At 39.3% G+C, this 19,251-nt stretch overlaps 3 protein-coding genes across 3 annotated transcripts; 2 read left to right on the top strand and 1 right to left on the bottom strand.

The window, feature by feature from the left end:
* The first annotated feature begins 1,288 nt into the window (after window positions 1–1,288).
* On the top strand, window positions 1,289–9,556 carry prr15lb (proline rich 15 like b). Its single transcript, XM_014410638.3, has 2 exons — window positions 1,289–1,484; window positions 7,519–9,556. The coding sequence occupies exon 2, from the start codon at window positions 7,546–7,548 to the stop codon at window positions 7,876–7,878; it is 333 nt and encodes a 110-aa protein (XP_014266124.1). The 5' UTR covers window positions 1,289–1,484; window positions 7,519–7,545; the 3' UTR covers window positions 7,879–9,556.
* Window positions 9,557–10,054: 498 nt separating this feature from the next.
* pnpo (pyridoxamine 5'-phosphate oxidase) lies at window positions 10,055–14,494 on the bottom strand. The gene is made up of 7 exons (XM_004565840.6): window positions 14,178–14,494; window positions 12,851–12,975; window positions 12,667–12,766; window positions 11,649–11,702; window positions 11,418–11,546; window positions 11,266–11,336; window positions 10,055–11,161 (listed from the first exon to the last, which is right to left on the bottom strand). The coding sequence occupies exons 1-7, from the start codon at window positions 14,439–14,441 to the stop codon at window positions 10,996–10,998; spliced, it is 909 nt and encodes a 302-aa protein (XP_004565897.3). The 5' UTR covers window positions 14,442–14,494; the 3' UTR covers window positions 10,055–10,995.
* A 128-nt stretch (window positions 14,495–14,622) lies between these two features.
* mrpl10 (mitochondrial ribosomal protein L10) lies at window positions 14,623–18,471 on the top strand. Its single transcript, XM_024803540.2, has 5 exons — window positions 14,623–14,891; window positions 15,102–15,271; window positions 16,479–16,643; window positions 17,237–17,381; window positions 17,958–18,471. The coding sequence occupies exons 1-5, from the start codon at window positions 14,852–14,854 to the stop codon at window positions 18,194–18,196; spliced, it is 759 nt and encodes a 252-aa protein (XP_024659308.1). The 5' UTR covers window positions 14,623–14,851; the 3' UTR covers window positions 18,197–18,471.
* The last annotated feature ends 780 nt before the right edge of the window (window positions 18,472–19,251 follow it).

The raw sequence follows: 19,251 nt of genomic DNA, 5'->3' as shown, positions 1-19,251 counted from the left end.
TCTAAGACCACAGCAACCTTCCTGAACAGGGTTTATAGTAACCATTACAGTGGCAGACATCCCAGAAAGGGTCTCCAGTATGAAGAGTCGGACAGGCCCCCGACATGATTCACTCCTGCTAGCTGAAGAAGCTAACTGCACAAAGGAACCAACTGCTAATAAAAGAGGCACAAGATCCCTGAGGATCCCCAGAAGGGACCAGTCCCATCCAACTACCAGCCAATAACCTGCCTCAGTACCACATGGAAGCTCCTGGCGGGCATCATATCGGCTAAGATGAACAGGCATGTGGCTCAATACATGAGCGGGGCACAGAAAGGAACTGGCGGAAACACCAGACACCAATTAACGTCACATTTTATGTCCATCTGTTATATTTTATACATTTGATAAGATATCATTATCTCATCAAATGTATAAAAAGGTTGCTCATAGGGGGTCATATGATTGTTGGGTTTTTCTCTGTATCTATGAAGCGCCTCGAGGCGACTTTTGTTGTGATTTGGCGCTATATAAATAAAATTGAATTGAATTGAATCATTATTAATACTTATTTATTTATGTTTGATTTTGGCCGTTCAGTGATCAATAACTAAACATTAAACTTTGTTAACTAAACTATTAACAAAACATTTATTTACTAAACACGTTTTTTAAACAGTTAAATGTGTCGTTACAGTTTTATTTTGTTCATTATGTAACATAATTTTAAATATGAGAAAACAGAGACTGACACAGTGTATTATTGTTATTGAAAAAAGCGATATGGGTGAAAAACAACAGTAATAATTCAACAATTTGGCTTCTTGTGAACTCCAGACTGGACAAACCTGAAAACACAAGCATTAAATCCCTGCAGCAACAGAGTTTCTGTAGTGGCCTAATTTCAGTTCATTTGAATGGTGACCTAACTTGCAAATTCAGCGTCTATTCACTGTCTGTGATTTTAAACAAGCCATGCAAAGCAGCTCGATTGCTCTCGTTCTCTCCCTCCAGCTTAAAGCCATCACAAAGACTTATGTAAGAGAAAATGCTCAGTGAAAGGTGACTTTATTCTGACTCCAAAGTCCACATTAAAACAATACTTGGATTTAAAGTGAGACTGATAACGGGGGTTTTATTTACAGTTTGGAAAGCCAATCACCTCTCAGGTTCACATTAGCCCTGATGTCAGAGATCTTGATATGGGACTGAGCTGAAAATCACATGGCTGCAACATTTACTCAGTCATGCACTCAGCTGGGCGGGCTCTAGGTGTGTGTGTATGTGTGTGTTTGAGGAGGGTGTGTGCTAAAGAGGAGTGCAGAGGGACAAGGTAAGAGGGAGAGGCAGAGGGAGAGAGATGCTGCACCTGTGCACGCTCACCTGAGGAGAGGAAAAAGATTCCACAGAAAAACAAAGAGAGGAGATAGAAAGTTTGTAAGCATGGTGAGACAGTGTCGCATGTGAGAGAGTCCCCTTTCAGCCAGCACACTGTGAACAAGGTAAGAGAACGAGCGCACCTGAAAGCCTCCAATGAACTGCAGTGGAAACTAGACTTTTATCTGTGCAAGAAATACACATTTAACTCTAATTACAAAAATCAACATGCTACTTCCATCTTTTTCGCTGGTATTTCCACAGCTCAGCAACCCTGATCAACATATTAGAACTGCAGTACTGTATTTGTATAGCCAAACAACAGCTAAAGTCAAATTTCCAAGTGAAAATGTCAAAAGTTTTTTGTTTCTAGATCCTTAAGTTGGAGAAACGACTTTAGTTTTTCACAGTATGTAGATGCAAACTGGATATTTTTGAGTTTTTCAGGGACAAAAACAATAAATATGGAGACATTAGCTTGGGTAACTTGAGGTGAGTGCTGTGTTTTAACAGTCAAATTATGGCTGAAGTAAAATTCTTTGGAAAAGAGGCCTGACTTTCGATGATTTCAGCCTCTCAAAAGTGAAAACTTGGGGTTTTTACTTGTCTTATATCAAACAAATTCAGAGTTTGAGAGCTTTTGATTTACAGAAGAAAACATTGGAAGAAATCAGCTTGAGCTGGACAAACTGTGACACATTTTGACCTTTGCCACTGTTTTTAAAGACAGTTAATTGAATAATTAAAAAGGGTTGAAGCCTGAAGGAGACACTAATGCATTATCTTACATCAGAAAATATTAGGAGGCCCACAGGGTTACTATGCATGCTAAATAACATAGTGCAGATATGTTTTAACATGATTTTATTTGTCATGTTTGAGCTGGTTAGAATAACACTAAGTCATAAAAGAGCTACAGTCACAAATTAACCTTTTTGGACTTTGCACCTGTGTGAAGTTTACAATTCAATCAGCCTGTGGATTTTTGTGACCTTTGAGAAGGCAGGAAGGCCTCTGGAACAAATGACTAAAAGACATTTTTATTAATGGAAATAATCAGACGAGCCAAAAAAACTTTGCTGCTAGGGGTCAACAGCAAGTCTGGTACAAGGGATGAAACCTGAGAATCTAGTGAACCTTCAGTTTAAGTTACGAGGGCAGCAAAGCCCTCGGTGCCCTTGGAGGCTCCTCTCTGTCTTTCTGCGGCTCAAAAGTTATTCTTTTCAAAGACTTTGCAGGTCGTTAGTGATTTCTGATTGTGCGCCACAGTTCCTGCTGTGATCTCTGAGGCTTTGCTTGGGCGGCTCACCCACACATAACAGAATACATGGTAACTTATTAAAATGGAGGGCCTCCTTTGTGTCAACAGGAGTTTTTGTCTCAAAGGTCATATCTAAGTCAAACACGGCATTCTTTTGGAAATATGTGTGCATATCGACAAGCTGTCTTACTTAACATGGTGTGAAAGTGCCGAGAAGGTATTCTGTCTTGTAGAAGCTGTTTTGATGGAGAGTCAAGAAAATTATGCAAATGCTCTGTAAATGTTTGCTATGAAGAAACCTGTCCTTTTTGTGTAGGAATAAACAAACAGATGATGAAACAGAGAGAAAAAATGCTAAAATCTGAGGAATGTGACATAAAAGAAGCTATGGAAACCCAAGTAAACACATTGAAGTGGTTCAGACCCTTGTAAAAGCTCTTCTTGGTGAGCAACTATCTGTTACCTGAGCATCTGTGAAAACCACACACCCAGGTTATTAAGCAAAGAGCAACCCCGGGTCCAGAGGAATAAATGTAAAAGGTGCCTGCATTGCTGTTTCCAAAACTTAAAATCAAAGAACCTTTGCACTCTTCGTTCGTGCCATTTGCCAAACATCACATGGGTCAGATAAGAGTAGGACGAGTGTTTCTTCAAAGTGCATAGACTCTTTATTTGCATAGGTGCTACATGATAAAATAACCACACCAAAGGGCCTGACTTCCTGTCAGCCATCATAAAAGAGAGCGATATGGCTGTGTTTGTGAAAATCATAAAATCTGGTTTATGAGCCACGCTTTTATCTAAACACTTTTTTTAAATGTTTCATCCCAACCTTCAAGTTTAAGTTTTAAATGTTGCAGTGAGAGGTGGGGTTAATCTAAAATACTTAATAAACTGCTCACTATGTGTTTATCGCACATTCACGTTTTCATTGAATCTATCTGGTCCCCGCTTTAGTAAAGTAGCTCAACAAAATTCCTCTAAATTCTGGTAAAACTAAAATAAAAAGACCTCAGAGCTGGACTTACCATAATAGTCTCACTGATTGTGCTTACAACTACAGTAAAAATGCTATTATTTACAAGTTCACAGCTTATTTTGTGGTTTTGAGGACATGATGCACTGCTTTAAACGTGAAACTTACAAAATTCAGTTTAAAATATGTAAAGTAATTTCTGACTTTTTGTATTTTGGCAGTTTTACTTGGAAATAAACCATCAGAACAGTTGCAGGTTAGCTTTCTGTCAAGCAAAGGATCAATTTGAAAACTGTAAAGCCAAGCAAACACGCCTGCAGTTAAATGCAGTAAAATAATAATAAAAATATTCCTCAGAGATTTTGGTTCATGTTGACATGACAGCATCACACAGTTGCTGCACATCCATGATGTGAATCTCCTGCACCATTGCATCTCAAAGATGCTCTAATAGATTGAGAACTGGTGACGTTTGACATCATTTGAGCTTTGTGACATGGTGCGTTATCATCTTCCAACAACCAGCAGCAATATTCAAGCAGGCTTTGGCTTTTAAACAATGCTCAGTTGTTACCAAGAGGCCCAAAATATGCCAAGAAAATATCACCCACAGCATTACACCTCCGGCAGCCTGAGCCATTGATAGACTAATTTTGCTGCAGAAATTAAGACTCATCAGACCAGGCAAAGATTTTCCAGTCTTCTGTTTTGCAGTTTTGGGGATCCCTTGTTAACTGTAGCCTCAGTTTCCTGTTCTTAGCTGACAGCAGCGTTACCCCGTGTGGTCTTCTGCTGCTGTATCCTATCTGCTTCAAGGTTTAACATGTTACATAATCAGAGATGCTCTTCTGCATACTTTGGCTGTAGGAAGTGGCCATTTGAGTTTCTGTTTTCTTCCTATCAGCTCAAAGCAGTCTGGTCATCCTTTGCCCTCTGACATCATAGGGATTTTAATTATGTGGGAAAATCCCAGCTGATCAGCAGTTTCTGAGAAACTCAGATCAGCCCATCTGGCACCAGCAACCATTCCACGTTCAGTGTCACTTGAATCACCTTTCCTTCCAATTCTGATTATGGTCATCGTGACCAAGTCTAAATGCTGCCATGTGATTGGCTGATTAGATACTGAGGTTTAGGAGAAGCTGAGCAGGTGCACCTAATAAAGTGGCTGTAAGTGTATATTCTTTACAGACATAAGAATATATTAAAAGAAGGTGGAAGAAATAGAAAAATAAAGACACAAAACATATTTTCTGTGTGTATTCAAGATGATTTATGTAAGGCATGATCCGACCCATGAACATGTTTATGACCTCTTTGATACGATAAAAGAGTTGGCATGAAAGAGTCAGCGATTGCTCCATAAGGAAGTTATTTGACCTGTTTGGTTACCAGGTGACCGAGGACCACAGAGACCTGGGTGTATTATTCTGTTATCGTTACCTGTGTATGTATCCATACACCTGAAATAATACAGATGATATCACTTGATGAGAAAACCCAGAGGCTTTTGGTCATGTTGTGATTCTTAAGTGAACAACAGAAAGACACCCTTTGTCATTATGTAACACGTTTCCAAACTCCTGGTTCAGCATCGGGATGACAGCTTGCTTCCCCAGTATTTGCTTTCCTGACTTTATATCAGATCACATGCGAGCGATAGAGGATCCTGTGCAGATAATCATTAATTTATCAGCTGAGAGCAGAGTGTCAGGTGTTGCTCCCCCATTGGGTTACACCTCGTAATCACGGAGATGTGCACTGGATGAAGTAAGCCAGCCGTAGTATCGTCTGCTTTCTACAAACTAGTCCTGCACAGAGCAGCGGAGTAAACAGTGTTGTTTGTCTTTTTGAACTGGTTCACCAACAATGAGAGAATGATATAACATTAAAGGCATGATGTTCAGTGCAGACTGAGATTAATTTGAATGCAAATCTGCAGCAGAAAATTTGTACAAGTGAAAAATTTGCATCTACTTTTTGACATTAAATGTAAGTAATTGGAGCTATAGTTATTGTAAGTTAGCAGAACTTCAAATATTAATGCATTTTCCCTTTAAAAACCTTATAAATGAATTTAAATCTTTTGATTACATGCTATATGTATAATTTAACTTCAGATCAATTAAAGTTCTTATCAAAGAACTTCAGTCACAGTTTTACAGCTTTGCTGTTCTCGCATGAATGTAAATAAAGGACATCCTGAGCAAATGAACTAAAACACAGAGGAACAAATATAAAACAATGAAGTGTGGCAGAGCATGTATAAATTTAACTAACATCCATAAATGACTGTTGCAAATCTCTGGGTTTTCCTACACTGTAATATCATTGCTTTAATCTTTATTAAACCCGGAAGCAAAACTGCTGAGATTAAAGCAGAATGCCCTGGGGCAATAGAGGTGGTACTAATTTAACATGTTTTTCAATAGCAGGAGAAACCAGAGCTACCTGGGGAAACAAGCGCAGCAGCATAGACAACACTCAAAATTCACACAGAAGCAGCTGCTTGGGGGCCCCCACATCAGCAGAGGGCCCCCAATTAATTTAATAAATATGTTAACTGACCGGTTTAATCATTCACTGTGAGCGCTGAGCTTTTGCAAGTTATTTATTATTAACATTCACTAACAATAACAACAATAACAGAAATGTCAAGGGGTGGTGAGCTCAGGGGATATTGTATGGAAACAGCAATTACAGTGTTAACCTATTTTTACTCTCTAGACAGTTAGTTTCCATTTAATTTATTTAACACTGTTTTTAAATTTGCGCTGTTACATAAAATAATATTTCGGTCTGTGGTAAATTCTTTGTGACTGTGCTGCCCTTTTGCACAATTTAAAAAAAATTTAAACAGTGAACTTGTTTTAAAAATCATCATCTGCTTGTTTATTGTATTTCTTTCCAGCACAGAATAACTAAGCCATTAGAATTGTTGTGTTAGATGCGTAATGCAGAAATGGTTTGGCAAGGGCAATATAGCTAATAGTGGCTTTGCTGACGTGGGTGGCTGAGGGCCTTTAATCAAATCCTGCTTAAGGCCTTGTAAAACTTTAGGCCACCTCTGTGTACGAGGCTTTGCAATTTACCACATAAAATCACCTTTAAATTATTTTAATTAATTCAAAATGAAAAAAAAAAACAAGTAAGTGGAACTGGAGTTTATTTTATACAAACTACTGAATTACTTCTTAAAGTACATTTTGAGTTATGATAATCTAATCCAATGTTTTGTATTTTTATATTAAAACCTGAATTTTATTGACGTTAGCAAAAACAATTTGACAGAAAAAACATGGCTGATAATGGCGTCTCTCAGGGATCAACACCGGGCCCACTGTTAATTACTTTCAAAGTGCATTTATTCAGTGTAATTTCCCACTCAGAAGTGTAATGTACATTTTTATGCTGATGATGCTGTCTTGACTGCCACTACCAAACTTTCTCCAGCTTAGCCTTTCATGATTTCAGACCTTTAAATTAAAACTGGTTGCAAGTGATACATTAAAGTTTCATAAATACTTGGCTATTCAGTTGATTCGTAACACTACAAAGCTCTTATTTATATTGTTGACCAGGTATGAATAAATGTAAATGTTTGACTGGTTTCAAATCTTCCTCTGGTCAAATGATAGTGATAAAGAGACTCGGTATATTTCAAAATTCTACCAAGTTTTGATCTAGCTGTACATACTGTAGTTTTTTTGTGGCCTAGACCCTTTCCTGACTACATTTAGATATGCATTTATAGATGGAAATAAAAAGACTTTTTGTATAGATAAAGACTGACTAACATGTCTGCATTAAAACTGACAGAATAAATGCTGTTTTGAAGTGTACAAAGTAATGCTAAAACATTTTATTTACCTAGAATTCTTTGCTATTGCTCACCACACGCTAAGATCTCTGAACTTTACAGGTCGATCCTCCAGTCTCTGTTGGTGCCATGGCTGACTCAAGCTGGTGGAGGCTGACCTTCTCACGCAAGAAGAAGTCTGAATCCAAGGTTCTGTATGAAATCCCAGCAGAGCATGGCAGTAACACTGGGAACAAAGACCACCCGAGTAGTAACGGCTCTCCAGAACTGGACAGCCAGTTGAATGCCAAACTGGAGAAAATCGTCGATAAATCTGCCACCAAAGGACGCCACGTCAAGGTCTCCAACTCCGGCCGCTACAAGGAGAAGAAGAGGGTCCGCGTCACGCTGGCCGAGAACCCAAATCTGTTTGCAGACAACAACCTCAGTCAAGAGAATCATAAAAAGAAGACAGAGAAATAGCACAGAAAATGCACATACTTGATCAGTAATGTGTCATATACACATAAGAAGCTTCAAAGATGGCTTGAATGTATGCAAACACCACCATGTTGTCCTACATGTACTACTACTGTGCTACTATTCACCACACACAGGAAAACACAAGAAAAAAAGACACTTAAATAAACAACGAGGTGTCAAAATTTAAACATCCACCCGGCAGACGGGAACTAAACACAGTCCTGGACACATTTTTCTCCAGATTTTCTGTCTTTTAACTTTTATATTTACTTCCTTGTGCTCACGCTGTTTTATATTTTCAAAAATGACATGAAGGAAAATTTGGGGAATTCTCGCCTCATGATTCAAATGTAACATTGGTGTCATTTAAGTTTTCATTTTTTAATGTTGTAGATGTAATGTTATGTTTCAGGTTTTTATGTTTTGTTAAATGTCAAAGGAAATTTTTATTACATTTTTATGACCAAAGACTTGACGTCACTGATTACATCTGAAACATTATGGTGGATGCTTTCAAATATAAAGGCCCCCAAAAGTATCAAGTCATCATTGAAAAGACTTGAATTTCTCAGCTCTAAGAAACAAAATGTTCAAGTAAATGTATTTATTTATATATCTATATACACTTGTCAAGTAAAATATCCCCAAACGGGGAAGGACAAACATCTTTCGTCCATCCTTGTTTCCACATGTTCTTAAATGAAAATTATAGATTGTATATGAAAGATTAATGTAACCATTAACGATCACCATGTTGATCTTGTCATCCAAACATGCAACAATGTCAACTTTTTCTCGAGGCAACAGTCAGTTTGACAACATATTTTGCAGCCACAAATATTAAACGTTTACTTGTGAGGAATACATGTGCAAATTACAGCTCTCATTGTCATGAATTCTAAGTTGACACCCTGAAAAATGCTCTCATGTTTCACATATGAAAACATCTAAATTCACGTTGGTTTCCTTGGATGTAGAAGTTGGATAAGAGGGTGGAGTTCTAAATTATCAGCTAGCCCTAGAAAGCCTGATTAGATAGGTGCAGTCATAAACCGCAGAGTTTCGATAATGTTCAGTATCGGTCAGTACAGCTGATCACACAGGAAGAAACGTGGCAGAAATTCCTTTAAAATGCTCTAAAAGGCACCAACATGGTTTAGATGTTTTGAAATGTACATGGCAAGCTACAGTTGCCTATATCAATGTCTGTCACTCCAGCCACAACCGTAATAATGCAAGCTTTAAGCCTTAATATGCTTTAAAAAAGTCAGTTCTTTAAAAGAAAATCATCCTCTCATAGTTGCTGTTAAGGGGGGAATTAGCTACAGGGACAAAATTCAAGCTGTAAATTCAGACTGACTCATATCTGGAGCCAGGCTTTTAGAGGAACTGCAGGTTTTGGCTTTATTTTTCGAGCCTGGAGGTTGCCCCAGGTGACCGCGGTACAGTTTATGGATACAATCATATCAGAAAACATGACTTGGGTATGCTAATTGTGCTTTTGTACGAATCAAATATCTGTTTATGTCATTGTAAAATAACTTCATGCTGTTTTGTTGGTTTAACTGTCCAAATAACTCCTGCAGCCATTGCATGTGACACATCAACAACAAGAAATGCTGTCTGTAATTTTTTTCTGAGATGCTTTTTTGTTTGTAATAAATATAAAAGTTGTTAACATGTAAGATTTTCTTCTGTTTGTGCTGGAGTCTACAGCGAGGAGAGCTTTTAACATGCAGATGGTGGCCTGTTTAAACGCGATGATCTTGGTGAGGTCGTTCTTTGGGGTTAGTGAGCTGTTCAGCCTGTTTTGGTGACATGGTGATAGTAAGCAGGGTGATATTTGACACCCTGTGGTCTGCTTCTGCATTTTGTAGTGGAGCTGCCCTGCTGTTAGCTGAGAAAATGACAGATATCATCGAGTGATTCACAGAAATCCACAAGTCAACAGTTAATCCATGAGAATATTGCATGTTTCTAGTGATTCTGAGTGATCGTGTTTCGCTGAATCTTGGTGTTTGTGTTAGCTGTGCTACTGACATCTGCTGGTCAAACGCACACTCTGTCCTCAGTTACAAATTAAAACTTAATTAATAAAATTTTCCCACAGTTACTTCAAGCTATATACCACAATTTCATCCTCAAACAATACAGGACACACAACAGTTGGCACAAATGACATCACGTGCTCTTTTAATCTCACTATTAAAAGGCAGTCACTGCCATAGATTTAAGCCTGATACAATCAATTTAAATTAAGTTAACCACCAGTACAGGTCACATATTTTCCATTTGTAAGTGTAAAATCATATTTGTCACCAATTAGAAGAAAAATATACTTTAGTTGTTCAGTTAACAGACTTGTGATTTTTTCACGAGTTGCTAACACGACTGAGGCAGTAAACTGTCTAGAGACAACAATGAATTTGAAACAAATATTAGTTTTCTCATGAGGAACAAGCTCTCTTTGTCATAAATTCTAAGATGACACATTGAGCATGCTCTCATATTCCCCATATAAAAGCCTCTAAATTCATTTTTATATTTATTGTTCAGGTTATGGCCAAAGATGATGTTCTGAATCCATAATTAGCAAAACAGTCACACTTTTCTTTCTTTCTCAAGCAATTGTCTCAATTTTCCATATTTTCTTTAGAAAACTACACACCTGTACAGAAATAATCACACCAATGGAGAAGAACAGCAGCTAAGTGTTGATGAGTGGAACAGATTGTGCTTTTTAAGAAATAAGAAACAGTTTTCATGTCCTAGAAGGTCAACGACTGCACTGTTAAACAACCACAGCCATACTGTTAATCATTATTTTGAGTGGGTAAAGTTTGCTCCACTTTTTCAGGCCAGTGCCCTTTTTCCATTACAAAGCATGGAAAACTCAAAAGTTGCACAGTCAGATTGTGCCACGCTGCTCCACTTATCCACTTAGCACACATGGTTCACCTCAAAAACAGCACAGTGACATTTGGCTTGTTGATAAACTGCGCACAACAGCACCTATGCAAGGTTATTAATGTGAGGTAAAGATGGTGATCTTTTTAAATCAGTGATAGTCGAGATGAAACATGTCCTCTCCTTTATTTCACAGCCTGCTGATGCTCCTCATGGGGACAGTCGCTGGTACACCCAGCCTCCCTCTGCAGCGTGCTGAAACTCTCCCAGCTCGGACTCTCCGTCCTTCAGCTTGGTGAAGACGATGCGGTCGTGAAGTCTGTTTGTCTGTCCCTGCCAGAACTCTATTAAAAAAGGCTTTACGATGTAGCCGCCCCTATTGGAAAAGAAAATCATGGGACAGTTAAAGGCAACGAACCGAAAAAGCTTTAAGAAGCCGTACCAACATGTTATTAACTTTAATTAAGAGCAAAGGTTTACCAGTAATCAGGCATAGGCACCTCTGTGTCCTTGTACTTCTCCTCCAGTTCTGCATTTTTCTGCCTCAGATACTGAAAGAAATTGTGAAAACTGAGACTTAGACATTGTACGCATTACCTACAACGTGCAGGTGGAGCAGCTTCGGCGCTTACATCTCTGTTAGGCACAGTAGTGCTTTGTCGGCTCACGACAGCGCCGACCTGGCTGCTCTTTGGCCGGGAGTGGAAATAATCGCAGGAGCTCTGGTAGGGGATCCGCTCCACGGTGCCTTCAATGCGAATCTGAAAATCAAAATTAAATTTAACTTACATTTACTATGAAAATAAAAAGTTTAAAGAAGAACGTAATATTAAAACGTAATAGTAAAATTAAGGTTTCTGCACCTGTCTGTTCAGTGGTTCCCAGTAGAAGACCAGGCATGCATGCGGATTGCTCTCCTGTGGAGAAGAAAGTGATCAGAGGACCCGACAACACGGAAGAAGCCTTAAAGATTCATGGATGAAGTGAAGGAGGACATGCATAGGGTTGTTGTGACAGTGGAGGATGCTGGACACAGGGTGAGATGGAGGCAGACTTTATCAACAAGGGGCGACAAGTGTCAGTATTTGATTTAAGACAAAAAGGAGACAATGCATATCAAAATTCATGCAAAACATTTGAAACCTGATGAATAAAAAATTCCCGCGATATAATTTTTATTTAGAATAATAAAAACAAAGTCTTCAGAAAGCAATATGTACTTATCAGTAAAAGTATCAGTAAAAGCCAAAGAATAAAAATGCATTTTCAAATGTTTTTTTTAAAGATGTCTAAAATCAGTGGATCACCTGCTTCCATCTCACCCTATAACTGGCATCTAACATGAACCTTCTGTGTGGTCTTCTTCTCTTCTTCCTGCCTGGCAGCTCCATAGTCATTATATTTTGTCCATTATATCCACTATCCCTCGTCTGTGCGCGCTAAAACCATCTCAGCCTTGGCTCATGAAGGCATCAAAAACCCTTTGAAACTCTAAAGCAAAGAAATGGCTTGATAACGTGTTCTGCATAAATTATGGGCAAAAATCCAAAGATAAAGAGTTTATTGTCCCCAAAGTCATAGAAATGTATTTCCAAAGCTCAAACCAGTGAATTGGTGCCATTTTTGTTTGTATGACTGATACAGATGTTGATTTGTAATTTTTTGTGCCTGCTAACTACTCGCTTAAGAAATACATTATTGATAAAAGCAAAAGAGCTGGACTCAATAATAGCATTTAAACACAGTAATGCACTATCTGTGAGACAATAACACAGGAAACAGGAAGAATTACACATTTATTCAAAACCACCTGAGGGCAAAAGAAGCAGAGCATGGATGTAGACGGCTGCTGACAGAGTCAGCGATAAAGATGCTTCTTACCAGCTCGCAGCCCTTTCTGCTCTCATAGTTGGTGAAGAAACGGAAACCTTCACTGCTGTAACCTTTCAGGAGGACCATGCGAGCGGACGGACGTCCATCCCTGAGTACACAACAGATACGATTAATTGTACAAAACTGTGAAAAGAAATCAGCTCCAATCTGTTCGGGGGGCAGCGTTTCTTACTTGGTGGCAGTGGCGAGGCACATAGCATTGGACTCTCCTATTTCAGGACACTTGGTGGCTTCATCAAACCAGTTTCCAAACTGCTTGATGGGGTCGAGAGACACGAGCTGACTCTCCTCAAAGCACTGGAAACAAAACAACCGATACAGATGTAAAAAAACACAGGAAAACAGCCACTTTTACATAATGCAGGATTCAAATGATTCACTGATGCTTTTGGATTATAGTGAGTACAGGCTGTAGGCAGTATAATTACGATTTAATTAATTATTCAATTGTGTTTATCACTTTTAAACATGCCAGAGAAATATGTCCTATTTAGAGGTCAAAGCTGAGGTGTGAAACATCTGGGGAACACCTGCTTTCTCCAGCTGTATACAGCGTGACCAGATGCAAACTTCCTAAAAGTAAATTTGTGTGGGACAATAATTACACAGCCTTTTATCTGAATGCAACTTTCCAAACAATAAGAATAAAAGGAAGATTTTTGCTTGATAGTATTCTTAAATCCATATTATTTCACAGGCTTGACCCACTCAGTAGTTTTTCCTTCTCTTTTTGGTAGTTTCTATACATCATATCCTGCAGAAATCTGCAGAGCTCATGACTTTGTAGTGACTTCCCTTGCACTTTTCCCTGTTAAGCATGGGATAAGTGAAAAAAACTGTTAACTGGCACTTTATCCGGGAAGATATAAGCCAGATTTTATGGGTAATGGTTTTAAATACTAGAGCCAACCAATATGTGGGATATCATCTGAATATGTGGGATGAGGGACAAAGGATAAAAGTGTGTGGCATCATCTACAGCTACAGCTAGGATGTCCCATTTTAATGGTGGTGACAGCACACCATTCATCAATTTTTTGTTGTTGTTGTGGTCATTTTTCAGTACTACTCAGGGGTGTGTGTTTCATTAAATGATATCAGTTCATATGAATCTCACACGAAACGTGCTTAAAAACAAAAACAAGGATAGCAGTGTCCCTCACAGCAATAACTTCCCTGTTTTGAACCTCCTGGGGCTTTTCTGTGTTAAGTCTCAATGACCTCAATGTGCCTGCGTGGCTTTTTATCCAGGTACTCCGGTACTTCACTGAAGTAAGACGCAACCCATACGGAAACATTTAACGCAGTGGGATCTGGTCACAGACTCTATCCATGGCAGCCAGATTACATTCCAGCTGTGCACACTCACTGTATTTTTTTTGCACATCTAATTCAGGGTTCATAAAGTGACCTTGCATTTGCACAGCACTGACAGAGTGGCTTCAGTTACATGACTCAATACACTGTATCCCAACGCAGGTAACTCAGCAGTTTCTCACCTCCAGATCTCCTTTGTACCTCTTCCTCATGTTACTCAGGTCCATACTGGTTCCGCTGCAGTATTTCGAGGTAAAAACGCGCGGCAGCCCTACTATCCTAGTGGCACGAGAGGGCAGATTTCCTCCAATAAAGCAAATATGTCTCAATATAATCGTACTGAGTATGCGCCTCATGCCTGTAAAACACACGCTGACGTAACGCTCCCTTACGTAAAATGTTACGCAAAAGAATGCTGTAAGAAAATCATCGATTTTAAAAATCATTTTACTCTACTTATTTAGAAACTATGTAATCTACGGATTTATTTTCATATGAACTAAAAATGCAAACAAAAACAAAACAAAAAAAACCCGAACGTCGGTAATTGTGCGTCATTACGCTAGGACGCGTTCGCGTACAAGCCCACTCGGAGTCTCTTCTCCGGCATTGCAGCAATTTGCTTATTATTTTAGCCAAATTATTTAGATAATACGTATATGGATACAGGTTATCGGTTTTTAAATGTTTTCCGACGTGTTCGTCACAAAGCACAGCTTCATTTAGGTAATTTTGTTTTCTTTTTACGCTTAAAGTTTGTTAAATATGAGGAAGGTTTTCTTTTTGCCGACATGTCAGTAAACGCAGCACGCATGCGTTCGTCACTTTCCTGAATAACGACGTTTTCCTGTGAAAGATGGCGGCGACCTTGTGTTCGAAATTGCTGCCAAAACATGGTAAAGTACTATACTTATACCATTACTTTTTCTTTTTTAAACATTGCGGTTCTGGTTAGTCTGTCTAATTTTCAGCAACTAGCTACTGTTAGTAGCGTTAGCGGGGACTCCGTCTTTAGCTGTTATTACGCTCAGTTAGTCGATGTTAGCTCCGCAGCGCTCACTGACAGGTTGTACAGCAGACATTTACCTGACATTTGTGGCTTTCAGGATGGCTTCCCCTCACACAGAGTGTCCGACACGGGTCCAAGGCTGTGACCCGCCACAGGAAGCCTCTGCACATCCAGAAACAGAAGCTGCTAGCGGTTACTCAGTACATCCCCCCCGCACGGGAGTTTCCTCCAGGCGCTTACCCGTCCCAGACCAAACACGTCCAGGAGGTAACACACCAGCATGTTCAGCCTTTTACTGAAAGCCTGCACGATCGGAACAAGTCTCACTTCATATAGGACTGCTCAGCATTGTGTGCTTATTTCTTGGATTGGCTTAGGTTTACAAAACCTTTGAAATATGTTGCTTAAAAACAGGCATTTGGCATTGCATCCTAAACAACTTTTACCAGGCAGTCAGCAGCTGATGGAGCAGTTTAATAACTGTTGCAAAAGAAATGGGAATATACAACAGTGTTTGTACACGTGCTTAAGGACATGATAAACTTTATCTTCCACATCTGCACTTTGTATTTAATTTGCAAGGTAATTGGAAAAGTTGGTTTCATTTAAATATTTGCAATATTGTCATATTTATTTTTCGCTTGGTCATTATGAAACCTTTAACTTGCACGGTTACCCTACCCTATTCCATGATGTGACAGAGCATTCTCCTCTGTCACACCAACCCTCTTCATGTCCTCCTTCACTAATTGTCTCTGTGCTCTCCCTCTTTTCTTCTTGCTTGCAGCTCCATCTTCACGATCCTTTGTTCAGTATATCCACTATCCCACCTCTAAACATGTCCAAACCTTCTTACCCTTACCCCTCTAAGTTGTCCTTCCCATGCACTCATTTCTAATCCTGTCCATCCCGCTCATTCCCAATGAAAATCTTTACATCTTAAACTTGGCGTCCTGTCTTTTTGTCAGTACTATAGTGTCCAAACCATACATCATAGCAGGTCTCACTAACCTCTTTAAAATCTTACCTTTTACTTGTACTGCTATGCTTCTGTCACCTCGACACATGTCGCCACCCTGCCTGCACTCTTGTGTACTGTCTGTTGCTTTGGATGTCTTTTTTAAAAAGTAGCATAACAACTGTGTATACAACTCTGATAGATGTAAAGCTTATTCAGAACTTTAGCTACTCTTACCATTTTCAAAGATGAGGTTATTTTTACCTGAAAGCTTCATCTTTTACAGTAAAATACGATATATTTTCTGCTGCTCAGTAGGTAAATGATAAAAACATTTTTTGGAACCAGAATTTTACACATTACAGAATTAATTGGGCTTTTATTTTGTTACTTCAAGCAGATTTTGAAAGTATGCACTTATGTCCTTTTGTTCAAGTAGTAGTTTTTTTTTTCCTGGTTTGGTCTGCAGGTCTCGTGCTTTACTGAGTGTCAATCTCTTCCGTCTCATTCCTTCAGGATAATGATTTGACCTTACTAATGAAGAGGGAGTTGAAGAAGTTGTTTGAGGATTGTAAAATGATCGCCGTGGTCCAGAACAGCAGCAGCAGTGCTGAAGACATGATGACTCTCAGGCACAGACTTTATAAACACAACATCACAGTCAAGTTCTTCCCCAACAAGGTAAGACTGACGTTGTTGATTCTGTGACATTTCCTATTTATCGGGAATCAAATACGTTTGAGATGTTTCTGAATAATAACATAATAAAACAGCTTTCATTAATCCAAATCTAAGTAATAGACGGTGTTTTTGGTAACATTTTTAGGGTCAGAAAGGACAACAAAGTGTGGATTATATTCTCTTGAATGTTGACAGCTGCACACTCCATGGATGAGTAGTCCTGTAATACTTCTAATGCGTGATTTAGACTTCTGTGGCGAATCTATGTCATAACTTACTTAACCACGCCTTAACCTTCCACGTAACCTGATGTGCACCTTCTGAAAAGTGTAACCAATGTCAAGTCGACGCCCAGCGTAACGACTGAATTTGTTCACTGTCTGATGGCACCCAGGACCATCCCTTATACTTTACATAAACTATAACAGCAACAATAAATCATTTTCTGATGATACATAAGACGATAAACTTTGAGTTGTTGTTTCTGTCTGCAGCTTTTTAGCTCACAGCGTCCTTCATATAGAAGAACATCCTGCTGCACAATTTCACATCAAGGATCATTAATCTTCTAATTCACAGTTGTTTGTTTTCAGGTCGTGCGGTCGTTCCTGAGTGACTCCATTTACTGCAACATGGGTCTTCTGTTCGTCGGCCCAACGGTTATGTTTGTTAGCAAAGAGCCGAAGGTGAAAGAGATGCTGACGACTCTGAGGGGCAGCCCACAGATGACACTACTGGGTACGTTTATCCACGTGCGAGGAATAATTAGCATTGGATATTGTTATGATGCCTCGGGAACCATGAAATGAGTTCAGGAAAAGTTGAGCTAAATTGTCTTCTAAATTAACTCGTCAATCTTCTGCTGGTGACAGTTTGGGGCTGTGGGTTGAGATAAGGTTCCACATCCTGCTTGTGTCTAACCTTGGAGCACAATCGGTTGGTAGATGAAGTTAGGGATCCAGTTAGTTGGGATAAGCAGTTACTGCCTCTCATCTAGAAAATGCCAAGTGTACTGTGAGTGTACACAAGGATACTGTGGCCCAAATTCAGTCTGTCCTCTACAGACGTTCGCTTTGTCTGCATGTTCACTTCCTTAAATGGAAGTGTGTTTTCAAACCCTCCAACACTGAATCTGCACCAAATCACGCTTATTAACCCAAGTTTGTGAACCGGTGTTAAAAACTGTTTGTAAAATTAAACAGATAATATTTTGCCAGCTGAAGCCTGTCTCTGTAAAACAGATTTCAGATCAGTCCAGAAATGGAAGGAATCCACTGCAAATATCTGTAATGATCTTTGCTCTTCTTTCATCAGGAGCCTGCATAGACAACACGCTGCTGAGTGCACAGGGCATCGTGAGCTACTCCAAACTGCCGTCAATGACTGTCATCCAGGGCGAGGTGGTGAGCGGGCTCTCCATGCTGACTTCCCACACAGCTTACCTGCTGCAGCGCCACCCGGCCCACCTGTCACAGCTGCTCCAGCAGTATATCAAACAGCAGAGCTCGGATGGAAGCGCAGAGGCAGCTCCTAAAGCAGAGGAGGCCACGTAGAGCTACAGAGGACATTACTGGGACTGGTGACTTTCAGATCGAGAGCCAAGTGGAACAGCAAACGACTGTAAATGGACTGGATGCAGTCTTTGTTTTAATTTGGCATCAATCAGACTTTAAAGATTGAAAAGAAAGTCTTGAGTGAAAGAGATAAATTGGTGACACAGTGAGCGTCCACCTTTCGGACACCTCAGCCTGGAGATGTCTGGAGTTATTGGATAAATAATGCTTCAAATGGCTTTATTTAAGTGTTTAATAAATGACTTCAGCGCTTACTTTGGCTCATGTTGTTTCTATGAAGACTTTCTGTTACTGAGGGAACAGTGCGAACAAAGAACAGTGTGAGATAGCATACTTCTGCCACGGTTAAAAGCACACTCCACACCATACATCAGTCAAGTCTTTGGATTTAGAAGGACTAGGATCGCTTGTGATATTCTTCCTATTTCAGGGTGACGGGCATTTGTGATGATATGGTGCAAAATGTCCAATTATTGGGCAAAATCTTTCTCGCACTTTCATGCAAATCTGGGCAGAACTTTTTCACAGACACTACCAATCACATATTCCCATTGGTTGGGGTTATAATGCTTCTGTTTACATTTCAGGAGATTTTGTTTAGTACAGTGCCAGATGGAGTTGTGACCAAGTGGCATAATAAAAACAGCTCCAGCCATAATAAACACAACTGGTCACAGATCTGATGAGTTAATCTCCATGTTACAGATTACAGCATGCTAATCTGGGTCAAATGGGAGAGATGCATATTACTCATTTTCACTTCAACAGTATGCACCTCTGCACAAGATCAGGCAAACAGTAGTACAACAATGTAATTTAGAGTGCAGAAAAAAAGGAACCGTATTAAAAAAATTTAAGATTTTATTAACAAAACGACAGAAGCTGCAGAACTGAATCTATTAAAATAAGATATAATATTAAAGAAATGGTAAATCATGGTTTATTGTGAATTATTAAGAATTAAGAAGGCCATATCAAGACATTCTGGTGTTCTCCTGGAAGTTATTAACATATAAAGGTCATTAATATCCCCT

The sequence above is a fragment of the Maylandia zebra genome, linkage group LG8, assembly GCF_041146795.1.
Source record: "Maylandia zebra isolate NMK-2024a linkage group LG8, Mzebra_GT3a, whole genome shotgun sequence".
Taxonomy (NCBI): Eukaryota; Metazoa; Chordata; class Actinopteri; order Cichliformes; family Cichlidae; genus Maylandia; species Maylandia zebra.
The sequence above is the reverse complement of the archived record's forward strand: the minus strand, read 5'-3'. Positions and strand labels throughout refer to the sequence as shown.

What these genes read in the sequence shown, in the direction of transcription:
- prr15lb (XM_014410638.3), top strand. Translation starts at nt 7,546, where the DNA reads ATGGCTGACTCAAGCTGGTGGAGGCTGACCTTCTCACGCAAGAAGAAG.
- pnpo (XM_004565840.6), bottom strand. Translation starts at nt 14,441, where the DNA reads ATGATTTTTAAAATCGATGATTTTCTTACAGCATTCTTTTGCGTAACA. An exon ending in GGTACAAAGGAGATCTGGAG is followed by an intron (nt 12,976 to 14,177) that starts GTGAGAAACTGC and finishes TTTTGTTTCCAG; the next exon opens with TGCTTTGAGGAGAGTCAGCT. An exon ending in GTGCCTATGCCTGATTACTG is followed by an intron (nt 11,162 to 11,265) that starts GTAAACCTTTGC and finishes CTTTTCCAATAG; the next exon opens with GGGCGGCTACATCGTAAAGC.
- mrpl10 (XM_024803540.2), top strand. Translation starts at nt 14,852, where the DNA reads ATGGCGGCGACCTTGTGTTCGAAATTGCTGCCAAAACATG. An exon ending in AGACCAAACACGTCCAGGAG is followed by an intron (nt 15,272 to 16,478) that starts GTAACACACCAG and finishes TCATTCCTTCAG; the next exon opens with GATAATGATTTGACCTTACT. An exon ending in CCCACAGATGACACTACTGG is followed by an intron (nt 17,382 to 17,957) that starts GTACGTTTATCC and finishes TTCTTTCATCAG; the next exon opens with GAGCCTGCATAGACAACACG.